This window comes from Protopterus annectens, chromosome 10.part0, assembly GCF_019279795.1.
Source record: "Protopterus annectens isolate FY-2018-M chromosome 10.part0, PAN1.0, whole genome shotgun sequence".
In the NCBI taxonomy this organism is placed as follows: domain Eukaryota; kingdom Metazoa; phylum Chordata; order Ceratodontiformes; family Protopteridae; genus Protopterus; species Protopterus annectens.
In genome coordinates, this window is record NC_056744.1 from 1656414288 (window position 1) to 1656435836 (window position 21549).

At 42.9% G+C, this 21549-nt stretch overlaps 1 protein-coding gene across 1 annotated transcript in view; it reads right to left on the reverse strand.

The window, feature by feature from the left end:
• The window catches only part of LOC122814378 (zinc finger protein 91-like), a 316216-nt gene that overhangs the window by 251843 nt on the left and 42824 nt on the right, over window positions 1-21549 (reverse strand). The window contains exon 4 of the mRNA XM_044086962.1: window positions 16705-16831. Coding sequence (XP_043942897.1) covers window positions 16705-16831 — 127 coding nt within the window. The remainder of the gene's footprint in view (window positions 1-16704; window positions 16832-21549) is intronic.

Here is a 21549-nt window from a genome sequence, read left to right on the forward strand (position 1 = left end):
CAGCAGAAGCACTCCTTGGCGAGTGTAAAATAGTAGCACAACCAATTTCTCTCTCACACTCCTACACACACACACACACACACACACACACACACACACACACACACACACACACACACACACACACACACACACACACACACACTTTCACACACACTTTCACACACAGACAAACACATATACACACATTTTATTTTTTAATTTTACTTTTTTTACATTTTTCAATCGCCAAACAGCAGAAGCGCTGCTTACCAACAGCAAAATAATGGTGGGCATTCACTTTTTTTTTCTGTCTGTTCTCCATGGCGGCATGATATGCTGCCGTGAAATGACGGGACTCGTTTTTCAGTGGGCATTACTTGTGCATTAATACCCTGCTAAAGAATGCTCATTCTCCAATCAGGGTACTGATTCTCTAATCTCTAATATCATCCTTCGTTTTTATGCAAGTCTGATTCTATGCTGTTAATCTGCTCATAAGTAAGGACTACAGTTAGAAACATATAAGAACAAAAGGATGTTACTGTTAAACACAGAATGACAGATAACATTCCTTACTTCCTTCTTTTAATCCAGTATTCATAACCTTTAGGTTATGCTAACGATCCTAGCAACCTATCGTTCAAGTAGTGTACTGTTTGAGGCCATTTCTCTTGTATACATTAAAACTGGGCACCACATGGCAGATATCTGTTTATTAAACGTGAGAGAGGTCACATACTTGTAGTTTTTGAAGCAACTTCCGCTAAACAACATCTCTGATAAAGCTCAAATAATTTATAATTCATGCTTTTCAAGATTCCCTGCCAGTAACAAATAATATGCATTGTACACAGATGGAGTTTATTACTGTTATCTCAGGCTTTGAGCTTAAAATAACTTGCTTTGGTACTGTACGTCAAATGCAGATAATTTAGTAGCATTTATACTGCAAGACACTAAATCTGTTTTTCTAGTTATTGTTACTGAATCAGGTTTCTTGAGAGTGAAGGAACAAGCAGTTACTAGACTTTTACTTTATAAGAAGTTTATCAATTTTATTTTGCAAACAAAATTTAAATCTGAAAGTTGTTGGGTATGAATTATACAACTATGCCAGTGACTATTTTCACTATACAAATTCTTTTCCTAAAGCTGATTTTTTTGTTGCATTTTTAATAGCCTGTTTTGCATGTTTGAGGCCATCTTTGTGAGACTTCTTAAAGCTTAAGCTTTATTAGGTCAAAATAGCTGTTGGGGTACTGCATTTCTTATTTCCTTCAACTTGTCACACAAGACAAAAAGAAAGAAAGGTGTGGAAAAGAGCTCATTAGCACAGCCAAACGTCTCTCCTGCCTATCTTGAGGGGTCATCTATAAAGAAAAAGTGATAGAGAGACTACACCATTACTCAAGAAATATGGTTTCAGACTCAGAACTGTGTGTAGAGAGACGCCCAGCTAAATAATGATGTGGTATTTCTCATTTCAACAACTAGTTTCTAGCAAATATTAATCGCGCCTTCTACTTATCACTTGACTAGCAGTCTAACTGATCCCCAACTTTCATCTTACAGGTGATGTGCCCATACAATGGCTTCACTCTGCATTCACAAACTATGTCCAGCCAGGCTAAATGGGTAAATTGACCATCCCATCAGGTGCTTGCTGGCAGGCATCACTCTCAGGCCTGGATCAAAGTGCGAGTCTCAGTATCCATAGACAGGTTGAACTGGGCCTTTAAATGAATTATCCAAGTCTTATATGTTTGACTACTGTTGCCCAATTTGACAAGGATATCCCAACAAACAGCAGAAAGCTATAAGTATCACAGGGAAAAGGAAACCATTTCCCCTACTGAATGCCAAATACTATAAAAAAGTAACAGCTTTGATGCTGTTTCACCCCAGAGCAACAGCTTATTCCTTTACATCAAAATTACACAACAACTTTAATCAGTAAGCTTAGATTATGTTTCATGCCACATGTTCTGAAGACGACAAACAAATGACTATTAACAAAATTGTTCATTTATAAGATCATTTGTCAAATTTTTGACCACACTACTGAGGAAGACTTTTCATTTAGGGGACCATTCTCTGCATTAGCATTTAGAAATAGAAAGAGCAAAATGAAGCCGACATTAAATATGCAGTATGTGCTATTTAGTTCCTTTATTCTAAAACCTACATAGAAAGTATCCTTCTTTTACCATAGAAACTGAGTCCCTGCATGTAATTCTGGCCATCTGATTGGATTCTAACTGCCTTAACATAAATGGCTGAGTTTAATCATAGTTTATATCCTTGAGACATGGGCACAGTGGAATTACTGTTTGTACAAGATACATTGTTTTGAGGAGCTTCTCTTTTCCCCACTGTTGCACATGATGACTTTGGATAAGATAGGGGTGATAATGGCCCCCAAATGGAGACGCTAGGGCCCTGCCTCCTTGCAACATCATTTTATTTTAATCTGTGCAAGAGGGTTGAGGATCTTTAGTGTCCTCTATCTGTTCTAATCACGCAACATTTTTCAAGGTGAAGCCATAAATATCTTTGTGCAGCAATCATATTAAAGAAAATAAAAAAAAAACTGCCATCATGGCAAAAGATCAGTTTTTTTCCTCTCAATTAATTGAATAACATACTAAAATAGGGATTTGAGACAACATTTTAATCAAACTTGTTTCCTTGTCATTGTAGGCACTCTCAACCACAGGGCACAAAATGAATTTCCTCATCTTTCAATGGACAGTTTTATTCAACATTCTTAAATGTTCTAAGAAATGGAGCTTAGAGACAAGTCTTTGACCTCTCCTTTCTCAACAAGCAAAAAAGTGCAGAAGTTTCTCTCCAGTGCCACATTCCTCCGATACCATGACAGAAACGGATGATAACTTTGGACTGCACGACTCATTTTGACATGGTCCAATTTCAAACTTCATAAACTTCTAAAGTTTCTATTAGGGCTAGAATGCTATTAGTTTTCACTTCTCCCCTTCAGATTAGATACACCTTCCAGAAGCTATACCTAAATGCCTTATCCTAGCTATAAGGTTATTCACTTTCAAGGTGTTAATTTTCCTTGGAAGACTAATTCATACACCTTCAGGGAAGAATCTTGGGAAAAACTTGACTATTCTTTTCTAGTTTCTTAACTATTTTATTTAAAACTGTAATATATGGCAAGGTAATACAACAACTCTAAACAAGTATGCAAAAAACACAAACTAAACTTAAACTATAAAAAAAAAAAAAAAGAAGTTATGTACTCACCGTAACGTTCCATCTGAGTAGTTATACTTCATTTTCTGCAAGCTGTGGGTATTCGGATTCATATCGGATCCGAGCCGGCAACATTTTATCAAGCATCTGCTCCAAGTTCCAAGCTCCTCCCCTTACCCATAATCCCTCACCTCTCCTACCTTCTCTCAGATCGAGTTTGCCACTAACCAAACTATTAGCAACTCAATAATGTTAACCTAGAACAGGTTCGGGGAAGGAGGGAGGGACGGTTGCAGAAAATGAGTATAACTACTCAGATGGAATGTTACGGTGAGGACATAACTTCTTTATCTGAAGTAGTTAACTTCATTTATCTGCAACCTGTGGGACAGAGTCCCCAGCTACCAAAACTCCTGGGAGGCCCTCATGGAAGGATATTCCTGAGCACCGCAGAGCCAAATAAATGATGCTCTCCCTCTAGAGATCAAATCCAACTTATAATGAGAGATGAATGTATGTGACCTTGCCCAGGTCGCTGCTGCACAGATATCATCCAGAGAAACCCTAGACCAAAAAACAGCAGAAGTTGCCATAGATCTGGTGGAATGGGCTTTAATAGGACCAGGTGGGGATAGGTCTTTATCCCTATAGACTTGCAGTATACATTGTGTAATCCACCTGGCTAAGGAGTCCTTGGAAATGGCCTTGCCCAAAAAGGGTCGAGAAAAGGACACGAATAATTGGTCAGACTTATGAAATTGCTTAGACCTGTGTACATAGAAACAAAGCTGTCTATGAACATCTAGCAAGTGCAGCTTATATTCACCCTTGTTCTGGAAATTTGGAAAGAACACAGTCAGATTAATCAACTGGTTAATGTTAGATTCAGAAGCCACTTTCGGTAAGAAAGAAGGGTTCGTGCGAAGTGAAACCCCGTCTTTATGAAAAATCAAGTAGGGGGGCACAGCAGACAAAGCATGAATCTCAGAAACCCTTTTAGCCAAAGTAATGTCCACTAAAAAGGCTGTCTTCCAGGACAGAAATTTTACATCTACTGACGCTGCTGGTTCAAAAGGGGGTGCCACCAATGCCTGCAGCACTAGAGTAAAGTCCCGAGGGGGAACGGAATTCTTAACCGGTGGACGCAAGAGAAAAGTACCTTTTAGAAAGGCCTTGCACAATCTCGATGAGGCCAGACCATTCAAATTTTCGCCAATATGAAAATTAAATATGGCTGCCAGTTGTACTTTCACTGTAGAAGAACTAGCCCCTTGTTGAAAAATATATGACAAAAACTCCAAGACTGCAGGAACCAGGGCAGTAAATGGATCTATGTTTCTCTGAGAAGCCCAAATAGAGAAGCATTTCCATTTGTTGCGGTAAACCTTCCTAGTGGAAGCTTTGAGGGATGCCACCAGAAAACTCTTTACCGAAGAAGATAAACCGGGAGTCCTAGCAATCAGGGGAACTGAAGCAACCAAGCCATCAGCTTGAGGCTGTCCAGGTCGGGCAGACTGATGCCCGAGGGATGGGATATGAGATCCGGGCAGGGATCTAGAATCCGTGGAGAAGTTAGAACATGAGACCAGAGGAAGGGGAACCAGACTTGACTCAGCCAGAATGGGGCAATGAGGATCACTTTGCACCCCAGTCAGTATGCTTTCTGAAGAAACTTTGGAATTAGAGGTAGCGGGGGATAGGCATACAGTAACCCGGGAGGACAAGCATGGACTAGAGCGTCTCTGGGGGAGTCCCCTGGGGAGGGGATTAGCTCAAAGAACTCGCTGCACTTCGCGTTGGATGGAGATGCGAAGAGATCACAGCAAGGGTGACCCCACGCTAGGAAAATCTCCTCCGCTATTGACTGTTTCAGAGACCACTCATATGGCATTAGAATAGCCCGACTCAATCTGTCCGCTAAAATGGTGGAGCGTCCTGGGATGTGCATTGCGATCAGAAACCGACTGGTGGAAATCGTCCACTCCCACACTCTCATGGCCTCACGGCAGAGAGAGTAAGATCTGCTCCCTCCTTGTTTGTTGATGTACCAGACAACGGACATGTTGTCTGACTGAACTGCAATCATCCCTGGGGGGAGAACAGTTTGAAAGGCTTGCAACGCTAAAAGCACTGCCCTCATCTCCAGAACATTGATATGCAATCTGGTCTCAGTTTGGGACCACGTGCCTTGGACTGCCCTTCCCAAAAAGTGCCCCCCCATCTGAGCTGGGAGGCGTCCGTGTTTACTGTGGCTTGGGCTGGAGATGTTAAGAATGGGTGACCTGCCAAGATTTCAGGCGATTGGAGCCATCAAAGAAGAGAAGTCCTGCAGGCTTTGCTGATCCGTATAGGGTAGACCATGGGGAGGTCTAACCAAGACCACTGAACTGCCAAGGTCCACTGAAGCACCTTCATGTGAAGGCGCGTACAAGGTAGAATTGAAATTGCTGCTGCCATGGAGCCTAGGGTGTGGAGAACGATGCTCCCCTTCAGTATCCTAGGGCCGAGGATCACTGACACATGGGCCCGTAGGTTCTGGATCCTGTCCTGAGTGAGAAAAACTTGTGATAGTAGAGTGTCCAACCGTGCCCCTATGAATTTCAAGGTCTGTGTCGGATTTAGGCGGGACAACGAGATGTTGATGGTGATCCCTAGATTGACTGCAAGATGCATGAATGAGTCTCTGGCCATGCAAAGTAGACGCTTGGTGATAGCAGCGAGGAGCCAATTGTCTAGGTAAGGAAACACCTGAATTCCCTGAAGCCTCAGGTGAGCCACTACTACTGCCATAACCTTGATAAACACCCTGGGGGCTGTGGTGTGACCAAAGGGTAGGGCTCTGAACTGGAAATGATTGGCTCCTAGCCGGAAGCGAAGAAATCTCCTGGAGCTTCTGCAAATCTTGATATGGTAGTAAGCATCCTGGAGGTCCATCGAGCACATCCAGTCGCATCCTCGGAGATAAGGTAGGATGGACTGTAAGGTGCCATCTGGAATTTCTGTTTGGCTACCGACAGGTTCAATATAGGTCTGAGGTCCCCCATCTTTTTTGGCACTAAAAAGAACCTGGAGTAAATGCCTAATCCGGACTGATCTGGGGGGACTGGTTCAATGGCTCGATTGTAAAGCAGCTTTGAAATCTCATGCACTGCAGCCTCCCTTTGAGTGGGTGGGACATCCGGGAGGCACTTTGATTGTATAGGTGGGGTGATGAACGGGATGGAGTATCCTCTGGATATTATTTGGAGCACCCAACGGTTCATCATGATGGACTCCCAAGTCATTAGGTGCAATGACAATCTTCCCCCGACTGTCTCCAGAGTAGGACAGTTGGGCAACCCCTCAGGGTTGCTGCACGGGTCTGTCTGAGAAGGTCTTCCTCGACCCAAAGTTCCTCGGACCCCCTCTGACTCTGGGGTGGCATCTGTTTTGTCCCCTTCTGCCTCTAGGGGATGAGTTATCCTGAGTGTCGTTGGAAAACTGAGTTTTTCTGAATCACATCTTCTTCTGCCCTCTCTGATTCCTAGAAAAGGATCTTTGAGGGTTAGAGTCTTCCCATCCTTCTTGCTCTGGACTAAGGTGTCACGAACTGTCTTCCCAAAAAGGGAGGAACCGTCAAAGGGAGCATTCATGAAAGACACCTTGAAAGGTTCCATGAATTGACAGAGTCTGAGCCAGGCATGCCGCCTCATAGCTACGCCAGTCCCAGCTGCCCTAGCCGCTCCTTCCATGGCATGGGAAAGAAGACGCATGGATGTGTTAGAAATGGATTTCAGAGTCAACATTTTTGCAGAGAACAGCCACTTGTCCTCTGGTGACAAGGACTCTGGGGGCAACACAGCAAATTCCATGACCAGGTCTTGCTGGAGTCGAATGACGTGTGCCAAATAATTCAGCGCTAATATGGAAAATGTTGCTGATGAAAAATCTCGCTTGCCAAAGCGGTCCACTGTCCTAGACTCTTTGTGCGGAGGGTGGATCAAAGAACTTTCCTGAGCCAGTTCTCTCTTGGTGGCAGCCGCCACCACCACAGCATCCACAGGGGATCCCTTGTACCAAGCCTGTTTGTGGGAGGAGAAAGGATCCTGTCTGGGCATTTGGGTATTGGCTCTATGGTGTCAAGCTCCTTCCATGCCCGCGTGGTGATAAGATCCACTAATGAATCTGCAGGAGGGGACACCCAGGATGTAAATGGGCCCCATGCCAAAGGTATCCAAGAATACTGATTCATCCATTGAGGGTTTTGGGGCTGACCAACCTCCCCTCTGGAGGAGGATTTCCATGATGTCTCCAAAGGAGTCATCCTCGGGAGTTGACCTGGGGGAACCCTCACCTTCATCCAAGTCAGTACCTTCTGTGAGGGACTCGGGGGAGTCCATGTGCCTCCTCTTACACAAATGCTTACGTGGGGCCTCCTCAGTGGGACACTCTGAAGATGGCTCATAAGTCATGGGGGGGGTTCCACAATGGGATCCACCTGGGGGTCCTCTGGAACAGACTGTCCCTGGGACAGGCTAATAGGAGTCGTGACCAAATCCAAGGCAGCCTGGGTGGAGTCCAAGGCAATGGGCTGGGGTCTCAATCCCTGGGAGAGAACCCTCTCCACCATGTCGAAGGCTGAAGGAAAGCGCACCTCCTTGGCAACCAACAAGGAAGAAGTTCTCCCCAGCTCCATCGTGAGGATCGGGGCCAAGGCCAAGGTAGCTAGGGTTCCGAAGGAACAGCTCGGATCCAACAAAGTCAAAGCCGAAGACATCTCCGTTCCCTCAGATCCGGCTCCCTGTTCTCAGCCATGAGAGTTGCTTGGATCCGAACAAGTCTGATCCAAGGAACACGAGGTAATGACCGGCATCGAGGTTGGAGGAACAATCGGCGCTAAACCCCCAGATTCGAGGATCCTCGGAACCATAAATTCTGAGACCAATGGTTGTATTGGGGAAGGAGAGATAGGATGGAAGAAGGGCATAGAGGTCCCCTCTCCGGCCGGAGAGGGGCCTGGCAAGACTCCCATTTGGATTTGGGTCTGAATGAATCTACTCATCATCCTGTCCACATCAAGCTCCAATAGACTCCAAGTCGACAGTGAGGAGGCGACCGACTCAGATCTGGCCCTATGTGATGACCTCAAAGAAGGCCTCCGATCCAAGGGCTCCGTCGGCTCTGGGGAGAACCTCAGGGAACCATAAATCCCGAGACCAATGGTTGTATTGGGGAAGGAGAGATAGGATGGAAGAAGGGCATAGAGGTCCCCTCTCCGGCCGGAGAGGGGCCTGGCAAGACTCCCATTTGGATTTGGGTCCGAATGAATCTACTCATCATCCTGTCCACATCAAGCTCCAATAGACTCAGAGTCAACAGCGAGGAGGCGACAAACTCAGATCTGGCCCTATGAGATGACCTCAAAGAAGGCCTCTGATCCAAGGGCTCCGTCGGCTCTGGGGAGAACCTCAGGGAATGGAGCCAAGGAGAAGTGGTCCTAACAACTTTCACAGGTGGACTGGGAAAAGGCTTCCACTCAGGAGATCGCTTGTGGTGCCTCTCTACCCTTTTCTCTCTCTCTCTTTTTTGTCCTTATCTGCAGCTTTTGTCCCTGCCTCAGCACGCTTAGAGGAAGGTTGAGTCCCAGCCTAAGAGGGGGTTTGGTCGGCTACAGGAGCCGATGTCGAGGCCGTCGTCTTTAAGGCAGAAACTGGTAGCAGGCCCTTGGCTACCAGTTTCGCCTTCCTTTCTTTAAAGGCTCTGGGACTGAACCCTGCACACACAGCACATGGCAAACTAAGATGGTAAATGCCAAGGCAAATAACACAGAGTGTGCCATCAGCCGGTGAAAGCTTGTGGCCACACTCTGTGCATTTCTTGAACATTGGTTTAGGCTGGTCAGCCATAATACACTCCACTGAGCCAAATGCTAAACTAGACACACGCACACTCTGGGGTTGGCTAGGCCTACTCTATTCAAGAAAGAAACACAAACTTTCTAAATACTTTATTAATTTATTTATTTATTTTTTTTTAACAAACCAACGACAAGACAAAGGGCCATCACAAACAACTACTCTTACACACTAACTAAAGAATCAAAAGTTCCACTTACACTAACCAACTTGGAGCTATAAAGACCATAATGCATACGTATGAAGCAGCAAATGAGATCTGGGGGAAGCTAGGAGAGGTGAGGGATTATGGGTAAGGGGAGGAGCTTGGAGCAGATGCTTGATAAAATGTTGCTGGCTCAGATCCGATATGGATCCGAATACCCACGGGTTGCAGATAAATTAAGCTAACTACTTCAGATCTAGTGATAAGTCAGGCACACTGATGTCCCACTCACCAGGCTGAACAAGGAGAAAATTACAGTGAGCTGCCTGTCGGGCACCAGGATCCACCACATAACACATGCACTCAAGTCACTCCACAACAAGTACAAATACGACTCTGTCATTGTCCATGTTGGCGTGAATGACTTGAGACGTACCTCCCTGGACTACATGAAAAGAGACATGGAAGAGCTCTCAGATCATGTGGCCCAGGCAGGTATGACCCTAGCCCTGAGTAGCATCCTGCCTTTGGCCAGAATGATACCACAGTATAAGGACAAAATGTTTTACTTCAACGATTGGCTAAGCTTCTGGTATCATTCAAAGGGGATCCAGTAACTGTCTGCCAGGGATGACACGATTGACAAACCATAATGCTTTGCCAGAGATGGTCTGCACCTGTCACTCCTGGGATTCAGGTTACTGGCTAAAGCCCTTGCCACCCCTATAGTGCCTTTTTTAGGCAAGATTCAAAGGACAAAACCACCACCATAACAGATACAAGCATGCAAAATCTGAAGATAATGCGACTCAATGCTAGAAGTCTAAACCTCAAAATGCACTCTCTCGAGGCACTCTTAAAAATGGAGAACATCGATATCTGTGCAGTAACTGAGACCTTGCTCAAGGCTCCAGAGAGCACCTCTGCAATACCAGACTACAACTCTTACCACATTTTTCGGCCACCAAACCAAGACCGAAACACTAAAGGTGGAGGAGTGTCCATGTTCACCAAGGATATTCACACCTCTAGGTTAGTTGCCCAACACAATGCATCTGAAATTCTCCAGGTGCAACTAACACTAGGTAAGACTGCAATCCAAATTGTAGCTTGCTACAGATACCCCACCATGCCCCAAGATTCTCACTACACCTTTCTAAACATACTGGAAAATATTAAGATACAAACAAGCACCCTAATACCTGGTGATTTCAACTACCCTGCCATTAACTGGGAAAACTACTCAGGTACCAACACCTTTTCCAAATGGTTCTTGGAATTCATAAATTCCAATGCCTTGGATCAACTAATCCATTGTCCCACAAGGGGCTCCAATATCCTAAACCTGGTCATTACCAACATGGGAGATAGATGCTCCAGACCAGTGGTCGCCCCCTCATTGGTCAGGTCTGAACATAAATAAATCACCCTTGACATCCACATCCCACCTCCAGTACGGAAACCTCTGTAAAAAACTTCTCCAAAGCCAACTTCATGCTACTCAAGTTTGAAGTGACAAACGTCATGAGACCCATGCAGACGGGAGCAGAAAGTTTGACTGCTGAATCCTACACTAAGGCACTGTATGAGTACATCCACTCATGCATGAATCATTCCATCCCAAATAGAACCAAGAAGCTCTCCTCCAAAGAATGGAAGCCAATCTGGTGGTCCCCTGCCATAAACAAACTATACAACAGAAGAAAGAAACTGTTGCAGAAAAGAGGAAAATCCCAGGATGCAAAAAACCCCCCTAGCACCCTCAGTAAGAAGCTGAGATCCCTCATAAAATCCTCCAAAGCTATTTACGAAAATAAAATTGCCAAAGATTCCAAAGACAACCACAAGGCATTCTATAGTTATGTCAGGAATCTGAATGGCAATGCTCAGAAATGCTCTGAGCTACAACAGAATGGCATTAAATATACTGAGCCCAAGGATATTGCCAATATCCTGGCAGATCGATTTAATGCCAACTTCACCCCCCTCTCACCCCCTAAAGGGCCCATCTCAATACCAAAAGATTGCCAAAGTCCAGTAACCACAGCCAAACAGGTAGAAGCCAAACTCTCCAAAGCTAAGAAAACAGCATCCATGGGACCAGATGACATCCCGGGCTGTGTACTACATGAACTACAAAATGAACTGGCACCTCACCTAAGTGTCATGTTTAATCATAGCCTCACCTCAGGCTTTGTGCCCACTGAGTGGCGCACAGCTACAGTTATCCTACTCCACAAGGGGGGATCCACCTTGGATCCCGGGAACTACTGGCCCATCAGTCTGACAAGCCTGATTTGCAAGGGCATGGAACGCATTATCATGGAACTTATAAACAAAGACATTGGCAACCTTCAAATACTGGACCCCACCCAGTTTGGGTTTGTGAAGGGCCGATCTTGTCTCCTGAACCTGATTGACTTCTTCAAATCAGTCTCCAGAGCTGTGGACAAGGGTAAGGCTGTCCACACAGCCTATATGGACCTCGCCAAGGCCTTTGACACCATCCCCCACTCTGGAATCATAGATAAACTTACTAAGCTGGGCATAAATCCCTACGTCACTCGATGGGTTGCCACCCAGACTGTAAAAGTAGCCAACTCCAAATCCATCTCCAGACAAGTGACAAGTGGAGTACCTCAGGGTTCAGTCCTGGTACCACTCTTGTTTGGCATCTACTTCTCTGAAGTACAGACCAACACTAAGGGACTCTGGCTAACAAAGTTCGCAGATGACTGCAAACTGGGAGCCATTATTGAATCCCCAAATGATGTGGATATTCTACAAAAGGGCTTTACAGAAACAGATGCTTGGTGCCACAGCCATGGGCTCAAGCTTAATGCCAAGAAATGTATAGTTATCCCCTTTGGGAAAAAATAAGTACCCATGAATTACTGCATAGGTGGCAGCACACTAAACACAGAACGTGTGATTAGAGACTTATGGACACAGGTAGACAGTGTTCTCACCTTCGATAACCACATCGCCACAACAGTCAGGAAATCCTTTTATGTGGCACACCTCATCACTAAAGGCTTTTCATCCAGAAAAAAGGAGGCCATTGTCCCATGGTACTCATCCCTCATTAGACCCATTATAGAGTACAACGCCCTGTTTGGTATATACCTCAGAAGACATCTGCAACAGCTGGAAAGGCTGCAGAAATACCTCACTAAAAGAATCACAGGCCTAAAGCAGATGCCCTATGCTGACTGTCTAAAAAAACTCCAGCCATACTCTGTGGCATATCGTCTACTCAGAGGCAATCTCTGCTTAACATACAAGGCCATGTCAAACCCTGAGCTGTTGGACATGCTCCACTTAAAGAAATCCCAATCCCTCAGAGTCACACGCTCCAGGGATCTAAACCTTGTCATCACAATGAACAAAACATGCTGGAAGGATAGGTTCCTGACCAGAGACTCCCCATATTCTGGAATAGACTGCCCATACATGTCAAGCAGAGCACCTCCTAGACCCTCTTCAAAAAGAACCTTGACGATTGGATGGGAGATAGGAAATTCACCCCGGGGAACACGTCAGTCGCCCTGTTAGACAGGGGTCCAAGGAAGTAAATACTGTGGGAAGAAATATCCAGGGAATTATTATGGCTAGGCTTATATAGGCCCTAGGGCTGATAGCCTAGTACCAGCCTATGAACCTATAAGATAACATCATATTTAGAAAGCCATTGAGACACATTTAGCATCACAGACATACGGGATTATGATCGGGTCTCAGATTGGGACTTACTTATGTGCTCGAGACATGGGTGCCAAGAAATTCACATTCAGAGTGAAGCATGAGGTGAACTTTGGCATGCATGTCAAGTACACATAATACGTAGTTAATGATTGGAGATCTGATCATAACTCTTTGTAGTGCATGGAGATTCATCTTCAAATTAGTCAAAACTAACGCTAAAAAATGCAATGTGTTCTGCTGGCTTTGAAAGCTGGTAAGCACTGGGGAAGTGGTTGACATCCTTGCATATACCCTGTCTAAAAGAAGCAGTTGTACCCTAAAGTGGTTTGTGTACTTTAACAGACAGCAGGCAGAAACAGGAGTTGAAACAAAGCTGTTTCATGCCCTGCTGCTGCTATTTACTGGTCAACATTGTCTTGTTTTAGTGCAGACCCAACCTTAACAATGCGTAGGGGGTACTTAAGCACCACTCTAAGTGTTGTTAAAGGTTGGGTCTCAAGTAAAGTTGCCACCTTTTTAAATGCCCAAAGTGGGACATGTTTTGTTAAAAGGGGCCATTTTGCATGTAAAATATACCTACAGCCAGTGCAGAGGACAGAAGTTCACTTTTTGTTTTTGCCAAAATAAAAGCTTATTCTTGTAGAATATGAGTTGCTTATGCTATTTCATATCACATGTAAGTGCTTCAGATATGAAATAACTGTTTTATGCAATATTTGAAGAAAACTTATGACATATTTTTGTATTAAATCTCAGGACATTTGACATGTCTTTTTTGCAGGATATGATTGCACAAATAGGGACAGATGGTAACCCTAGTCTTGCGCTGTGCTGCACTGATCCAGGATATAATTTGACCATTTTTTAAACATAATCATGGTGCTTCATGCACTACAGCATTATTTGGGAACTATTAACAGGAGCTAAAATCTAGACAACCTGTTGCAATAGTAGAATATTTAACATTATGTCTACAGTAAGTGAGAGATAGGCATATCAGTTGAATCTGTGGATTACTCAGGAGTAGAGGAATGAAGTTGCCAGGTGTTGATTAATTAAGTTCTTAGTTTGGCTTTGAAGGTTTGATTAATTAAGTTCTTAGTTTGGCTTTGAAAGTTTAGAGGATTTCTAGTTATCTGTTGACTGGTTGGTGTTCCAGAGTTTGGCAACACTGCTGGGATAATCGAGAATCACCATAAGAATTTTACGATTTTAGCATACAGACATATGAAGAGAGAGTGTACCACTGGGGATGTGAGCTTAAGCATTTCATCAGGAGATAATTTGGTGGGAAGTTTTTAGCTGGTGGAATTTAAGGTACTCTGGGAACTCCATTCAATGTAGTTTTTGACTTAATATGCAACTGTGAGATCTGTTGAGGGGATGTGCTAAATCAAGCTAAGTGCATAATATATATCTAAAAGGAGCACCACTTTCATTGGGAGCATAGACTTCTCCTAGTTTAGCTTTTGCAATACTAATGTTATCTCTACAACATATCCAGCTTCCAACTGCATATTTTTGGGAATCGTCTATGGTTATTTTAATATTTTGCTAAAACCAGAAGTTGTTACATTTCACAGGAACTGATAACGACTGCAACAAAATGTGTCACTCATTCACTAGTGCTTTAAATGAATGAAAACTAAAAAAATATTTATATGTCGTGTATATCGGTAAAATTATATACTAGACATAAATTAGCCCGTTGTTGATGTATGAGCATAAATCGTGGTGAAGCTAATCATAGAATCTAACCCCTACCTAGCTCTTTCATTTCCTGAGACACTACTCATACCATGTTCATGTAGGTTGCAGTCAGCACTTTATCCCTGTACACCACAGAGTCAGGCCTTAACGTTAAGTCAGGCCTTAACGTTAAGTCAGGCCTTAACGTTAAGTGCTTCTAATCCCTGGTCTAATTTTACTACAATATACAGGCAGGTTGAACAACATGTGCAAAAGAAGATAACAGACACACATTTTTAACTGAGTATGTTCCACGGTACTACAGAAAGCCACAAAAGTGTTGACATCTGGTAATTTCTCTGAAAAAAAAACTGTCTGCACTTTCAGAATAGTGATGTTTCTTCCAGGCCTCCATCTATATACAAATTAAGTGGTTTTCTGCATTAACGGTGTGCGAACTGTACATTTTATCATTTACATCAGCATTGCTTGTATTTACACTTCAGTCACTACTCTGTACTGTGTTAACAAAAGTAGCCCTGGTCACTTCTTGCAATTGATCTGTCCAAGGGCAACATGTCACTCATCTTAAAGTGAGTATTCCATTTTCCATGTTTAAGTCTTGCCAAGGGATGACTGTAATCTCTAACAATATGAATGAAAACATCCACATTAATTCCAAACTTTATTCATGCAGACATTTTATCATTTTTCTCAGATGAGCGTTCCTAACCTTATCATGCACTTCTGTGTTATCACAGTGCTTTTCATCATGTGTTTCTGTGCCAGACTTTGAAGGAATTTTGCATCTGAAATTGGTACAAGACCAGACTAATTACTCAGTAATAACTCAGTAATTTACTAAATAAATAGATACATACACGCATACTACCTTGAACCAGGTGCAATATGACAAAGCAGCAGGTGGGGCTAGTGACATACTGCAATCCAAAGGAGGCACTCCCTTGCAGGACGGATGGGGAGTTATAACTCCAAATCATTCCCAGAAGCCCTAGCTTATAGGTTCATAGATTAGTACTAGGCTATTTGCCCTTGTGGGCCATTTTAAGCCTAGCCAAGTACCCCATGTGAGAATCAAACCCTGCACCTTGTGTCTGCAAGGTAAACACCTTAACCATTCTGCCATCCTCCCACCATATATAGTTTGTCCACTTATGAAAGACATCTAAATACAGATGTGCACATGTCAATACAGATTATTTTTAATTATAAATTTATAAATGTACGGCATCTTTCAGACCAGAGTTTGAGTCCTATATTCTCCACTTTTATGTTGTAGGATTCTGAGCATTTCATTTAATAATCCCTAAACTCCTTTGTAATGAGGAACAACAAATGTTTAGCAGGTCATTCCTTGAAGCAAACCTTATATTAGAAAGGAATTAATGCACTACTGCTTCATGAAAGTAGGAGCGACAGATCCCTATATGTACTCCTTGGAACACAGAAGGAACAAAGAAAGGGATTCAAGTTACCTGAAACAGAAAACTGACTATTTAAGAGGAGGTTGCTTCAAACAAAAACAGAACAGTTAGACAAAACTGGTTTGCACTACAAGAAGACATTTTGAAAATTGAAAGGAAGCATTAATGAATAGCCAAAATAACTAACTGACAGAAAATCAGAGGGTTTTATGCAAGAAAGTCATACTCAAACAAAGAGAAAGAGAGGAAGGATCTACCCCAGGGATTACCTCAGTGTCACTGCTCAACAGAGGCACAGCAAAATAATGGGTATAGTTCCCCATACTAAAGGGGTGGCGTAAGCCACAAAACTATGGGCTAGGCTTGTAAATGCCCTCGGGCAGATAGCCTAGTATGAACCTATGAACCTATGAACCTATGAACCTAAGTCCATGTAGGGTCAAGTACTGACAGAGAAAGATGTTGATTTTGTCAAAACCATTTGAAATGAATTAGGCAAAAATTCCTCACCCTCCAGCGAAGTACAGTCACATTTCTAAATTATCCCGATAAAGCATTTTAATATATTACACTTGAGACTCCAAGAATTAAATCCTCACGTCCTAAGCTGGAGAACACTTACCTAATGAAACCATGATTTCATAGTTCTGTACCATCACTTCCCTGTACAGGTCCTTGTCTTGTTTTGTTAACAGCTTCCATTCCTCATCTGAGAAAGTGACAACAACATCCTCAAATGATTCTGATACCTGAAAAGAGAAGGCAGTGAGTTTCTGCTTTTCTTTCATTACTTGCAACACAATATTTTAAAATCTGTAGTTTTCTGCAAAAACAATTAACATTTTTTTGTTGTTGTTCTTTTTTCCTTTACTACGGAGGTGGGCTGGATTGCATGATCCCTCTCACTTGTTACAGAAACTGTTTATTCCACAGACTAAATATTCACCATCTGAAACACTCTCCATTCTAATTCTAGTAAGCAGCTTGGAACGTCAGCCATAAACAGCATTATTTATCTGTGAAGCCCCACCATCATCACGTTGCTTGTTTCTCCCACCTGCAATTTTACATTTACTCCCCTAACAGCCAAAAGAAGTTGTGATTTTCCATTTATCAGCTACAATACAAAAAAAAAAAAAAATGACTATATACAGTAGCCTACTTTACTTCTTAAAATAATTACCCTTACAATCAAGCAGAATTCTAATAGCACCTAAACGATCATGTTTATCCAGTCCTTCCCTTCTTATAGCACTTGTTTAAATAACTCCATCAATTATGAGAATCATCATTTTTTTATTCCAATATTTGGAATTGTTTAACCTTGTATTCAAATGAAAATTAACAGTAGTTGGAAAAACAATAAAACATTTTTTGAAAAAAAAATCATCAGTAGTATGGTTTCCATGTGTGCACCAACAATGATTCAAACCAGGTTTGATTTTTTTAATGGCACTACTGCTTGATCACGGAGTTGGAAGAGATATGCAAGTAAAGGGAAAGTGGAAGACAGTGGGAGATGATGTAGGGGGGATCTGCCCCACCACCAAAAATATATATATTTTTATAAGCTTTAGAAATTTTAACAGGTTTGTTTATCACGTTACATCTTCAAGTAGCTAAGTAACAACAAACTGTAGATGAAATATTAAAATGTCTGTCATAATGCCAACACTAACCAGACTATGCTTTATTGCATTATCTCTCTCATTTCAATGCTATTTCTCACACAAACATTGAAATTAAAAATATGTTCCCCTCAGAAATATCACTCTGTTTGCCAGATTCTAAAGCCCACATACATCTGTTGATCCAAAAAAAAAAAAAAATTTAGGATATATCCTTATATACAGGTTCACAGGTTCATAGGAGGTTACTAGGCTATGGACCCAACAGACGTTTTAAGCCTAGCCTATTACACCCATTAAATTTCATTTCGAGAGAAAAATCTAGTCAAGGCCTAAGATTATTATTAGTAATGACTGTCCATGTTCAAGAGGGATGTGGGAGCTAATCCTGGTAAGAATTTGTGGTTTCCCATCAATTCATCCAGGCTCCTTTTGAACAGAGTCATATAGGTGCTCTGCTTAACATGAATTGGTAGCCTATTCCAGAGAATTGGCAATCTCTGTAAGATGAAATTGTCACTCCAGCATGTCCTATTTAAATCACAGGCCAGATTTAGGTCACTGGAGCAAGTAATTCTAGTCCCATTTGACTTATGGATGTGCAGCAACTTCATCAGGTTGGAGTCAAAGATTGCTCTGAAAGCCAGGCGCAAGTCTCCCCTAAGCAGCCTATATACTACTGAGAACAGTGACAAAGGCTTCAGTCTGTCTGTGAAAGGCATGTGCTGAAGACCCTGGATCTTTTTAGTTAAAAATCTCTGGGGTCTCTCCAGTTGCTGCAAGTGCTTGGTATTGTACATACTCCATTTTTGGCCTGATAAGGGATGAGTACAGGGGGTTATAACCTCTTTTGCTCTTGAGGCGATGCCTTTGCTAATCAAATGTATGACTTAGAATGCCTTTCTTACTACAGTGGACACATGATGGTAAAAGTTTAGGTCATAGTCTACTTGTGTGCCCAAATCCTTCACTACAGCGTTCATACTTAAGATATTGTTGTTTACTTGAAAGATAGTAGGGAAATTGCTTTTACTGAAGGGGATGATGATGCATTTCTTTGCATTTAGTTTGAGTCCATGGCTTTGGCACCAATTGGTGGTCTGTGTAAGCCCCTCTTGAAGTACACTGACATCATTTGGGGAGTCAACGATCATGCCAAGTTTGTAATCATCAGCAAACTTGTTCAGCCTCAGTCCCTTTGTTTTGGCCTGAACTTCTGAGAAGTAAATACCAAACAAAAGGGGACCCAGTACTGACCCTTGTGGATCCCCACTGGTGAGAGGTCTGCTGGTTGAGGTGTTACATTTAAGCAGTCATTTATCCAGTTTTTTCAGCTGAAACTGTAATTACAGTAAAGACAAAGACAGCACTGTGCTATCCTGAAATCAAATAATTTGAAAGTGGTTTTATCAAAGCTGGAAGATAAAAAAATCGAGAACCAATAAAAACATTTATTCTTGAAGAATCCCAACTTAAAATGTTTAAATTAAGACACTGTGGCAAAAGAAGGGTTACGTTCTAAGGAACTACTGAGACCCTAGTTAATTCCAACATTTCTTAAGGAACTACAGACTCAGAGCTGTTATTCTAAATTAGAACAGATAGCACAGATCACATTCCTCAAGAAAGGAAATTAGAAGTCTAAACCTTAAAATGCACTACCTCGGGTCACTCCTAAAAATGGAGAACATTGATATCTGTGCAGTAACTGAGACCAGGTTCAAGGCTACAGAGAGCACCCCTGCAATATCAGGCTATAACTCTTACCACACTATTCGGCAACCAACCCAAGACCGAAACACTAAAGGTGGAGGAGTGCCCATATTCACCAAGGATATTCATACCTCCAGGCTAGTTGCCCAACACAATGCATCTGAAATTCTCCAGGTGCAACTAACACTAGGTAAGACGGCAGTCCAAACTGTAGCTTGCTACAGATCCCCCACCATGCCCCAAGATTCTTACTACACCTTTCTAAACCTTTCTAAACATACTGGAAAATATTAAGATGCAACCAAATACCCTAATACTAGGTGATTTCAACTACCCTGCCATTAACTGGGAAAACTACTTTGGTACAAACACCTTTTCCCAACGGTTCTTGGAAATCATAAATTCCAACACCCTGGATTAACTAATCCATTGTCCCACCAGGGGCTCCAATATCCTAGACCTGGTCATTACCAACATGAGAGATAGATGCTCAACACCAGTGGTCACCCCCACATTGGTCAGGTCTGACCATAAGCAAATCATCCTTAACATCCACATCCCCCCCCCCCCCCCCGTAAGGAAACCTCTGTAAAAAAATTCTCCAAAGCCAACTTCATGCTACTCAAGTCAGAAGTGACAAACTTCATGACACTCATGCAGATGGGAGCTGAAAGTTGGACTGCTGAATCCTACACTAAGGCACTATACAAATACATCCACTAGTGCATGAATCGTGCCATCCCAAACAGAACCAAAACGCTCTCCTCCAAAAAAAGGAAGCAAATCTGGTGGTCCCTGGCCATAAACAAACTATGCAACAGAAGGAAGAAACTGTTGCAGAAAAGAGGAAAATCCCAGGATGCAAAAAACTCCCTTACCAGCCTCAGTAAGAAGCTGAGATCCTTAATAAAATCCTCCAAAGCTATTTATGAAAATAAAATTGCCAACGATTCCAAAGACAACCACAAGGCATTCTATAGTTATGTCAAGAATCTAAATGGCAATACTCAGATCTGCTCTGAGCTACAACAGAATGGCATTAAATATACTGATCCCAAGGATATTGCCAATATCCTGGCAGATCGATTTAGTGCCAACTTCACCCCCTCTCACCCCCTAAAGAGCCCATCTCAATACCAAATGATTGCCAAATTCCGGTAATCACAACCACAAAGGTAGGAAACCGCACTCTCCAAAGCTAAGAATACAGCATCCATGGGACCAGATGACATCCCGGGCTGTGTACTACATGAACTGCAAAATGAACTGGCACCTCACCTAAGTGTCATGTTTAATCATAGCCTCTCCTCAGGCTTCATGCCCACTGAGTGGTGCACAGCTACAGTTATCCCACTCCACAAGGGGGGATCCACCTTGGATCCCGGGAACTACCATCCTATCAGTCTGATGAGCCTGATCTGCAAGGGCATGGAACGCATTATCATGGAACTTATAAACAAAGACATTGGCGACCTTGAAGCACTGGACCCCACCCAGTTTGGATTTGTGAAGGGCCGATCTTGTCTCCTGAACCTGATTGACTTCTTCAAATCAGTCTCCAGGGCTGTGGACGAGAGTAAGGCAGTCCACACAGCCTAACTGGACTTCGTCAAGGCCTTCGACACCATCCCCCACTCTGGGAATCACAGATAAACTTACTAAGCTGGGCATAAATCCCTATGTCACTCGATGGGTTGCCAACTGGCTAAATGACAGAACCCAGACTGTAAAAGTAGCCAACTCCAAATCCAGCTCCAGACAAGTGGAGTACCTCAGGGTTCAGGTCTGGGACCGCTCTTGTTTGGCATCTACTTCTCTGAAATACAGGCCAACACTAAAGGACTCTGGCTAACAAAGTTCACAGATGACTGCAAACTGGGAGCCATTACTGAATCCCCATATGATGTGGATATTCTACAAAAGGGCCTTACACAAACAGATGCTTGGTGCCAGAGCTATGGGCTCAAGCTTAATGCCAAGAAATGTATAGTTATCCCCTTTGGGAAAAACCATGCACCCATGAATTACCACATAGGTGGCAGTACACTAAACACCAAAAGTGTGATGAGAGACTTAGGGACACAGGTGGACAGTGGTCTCACCACTTTCGATAACCACATCGCCAC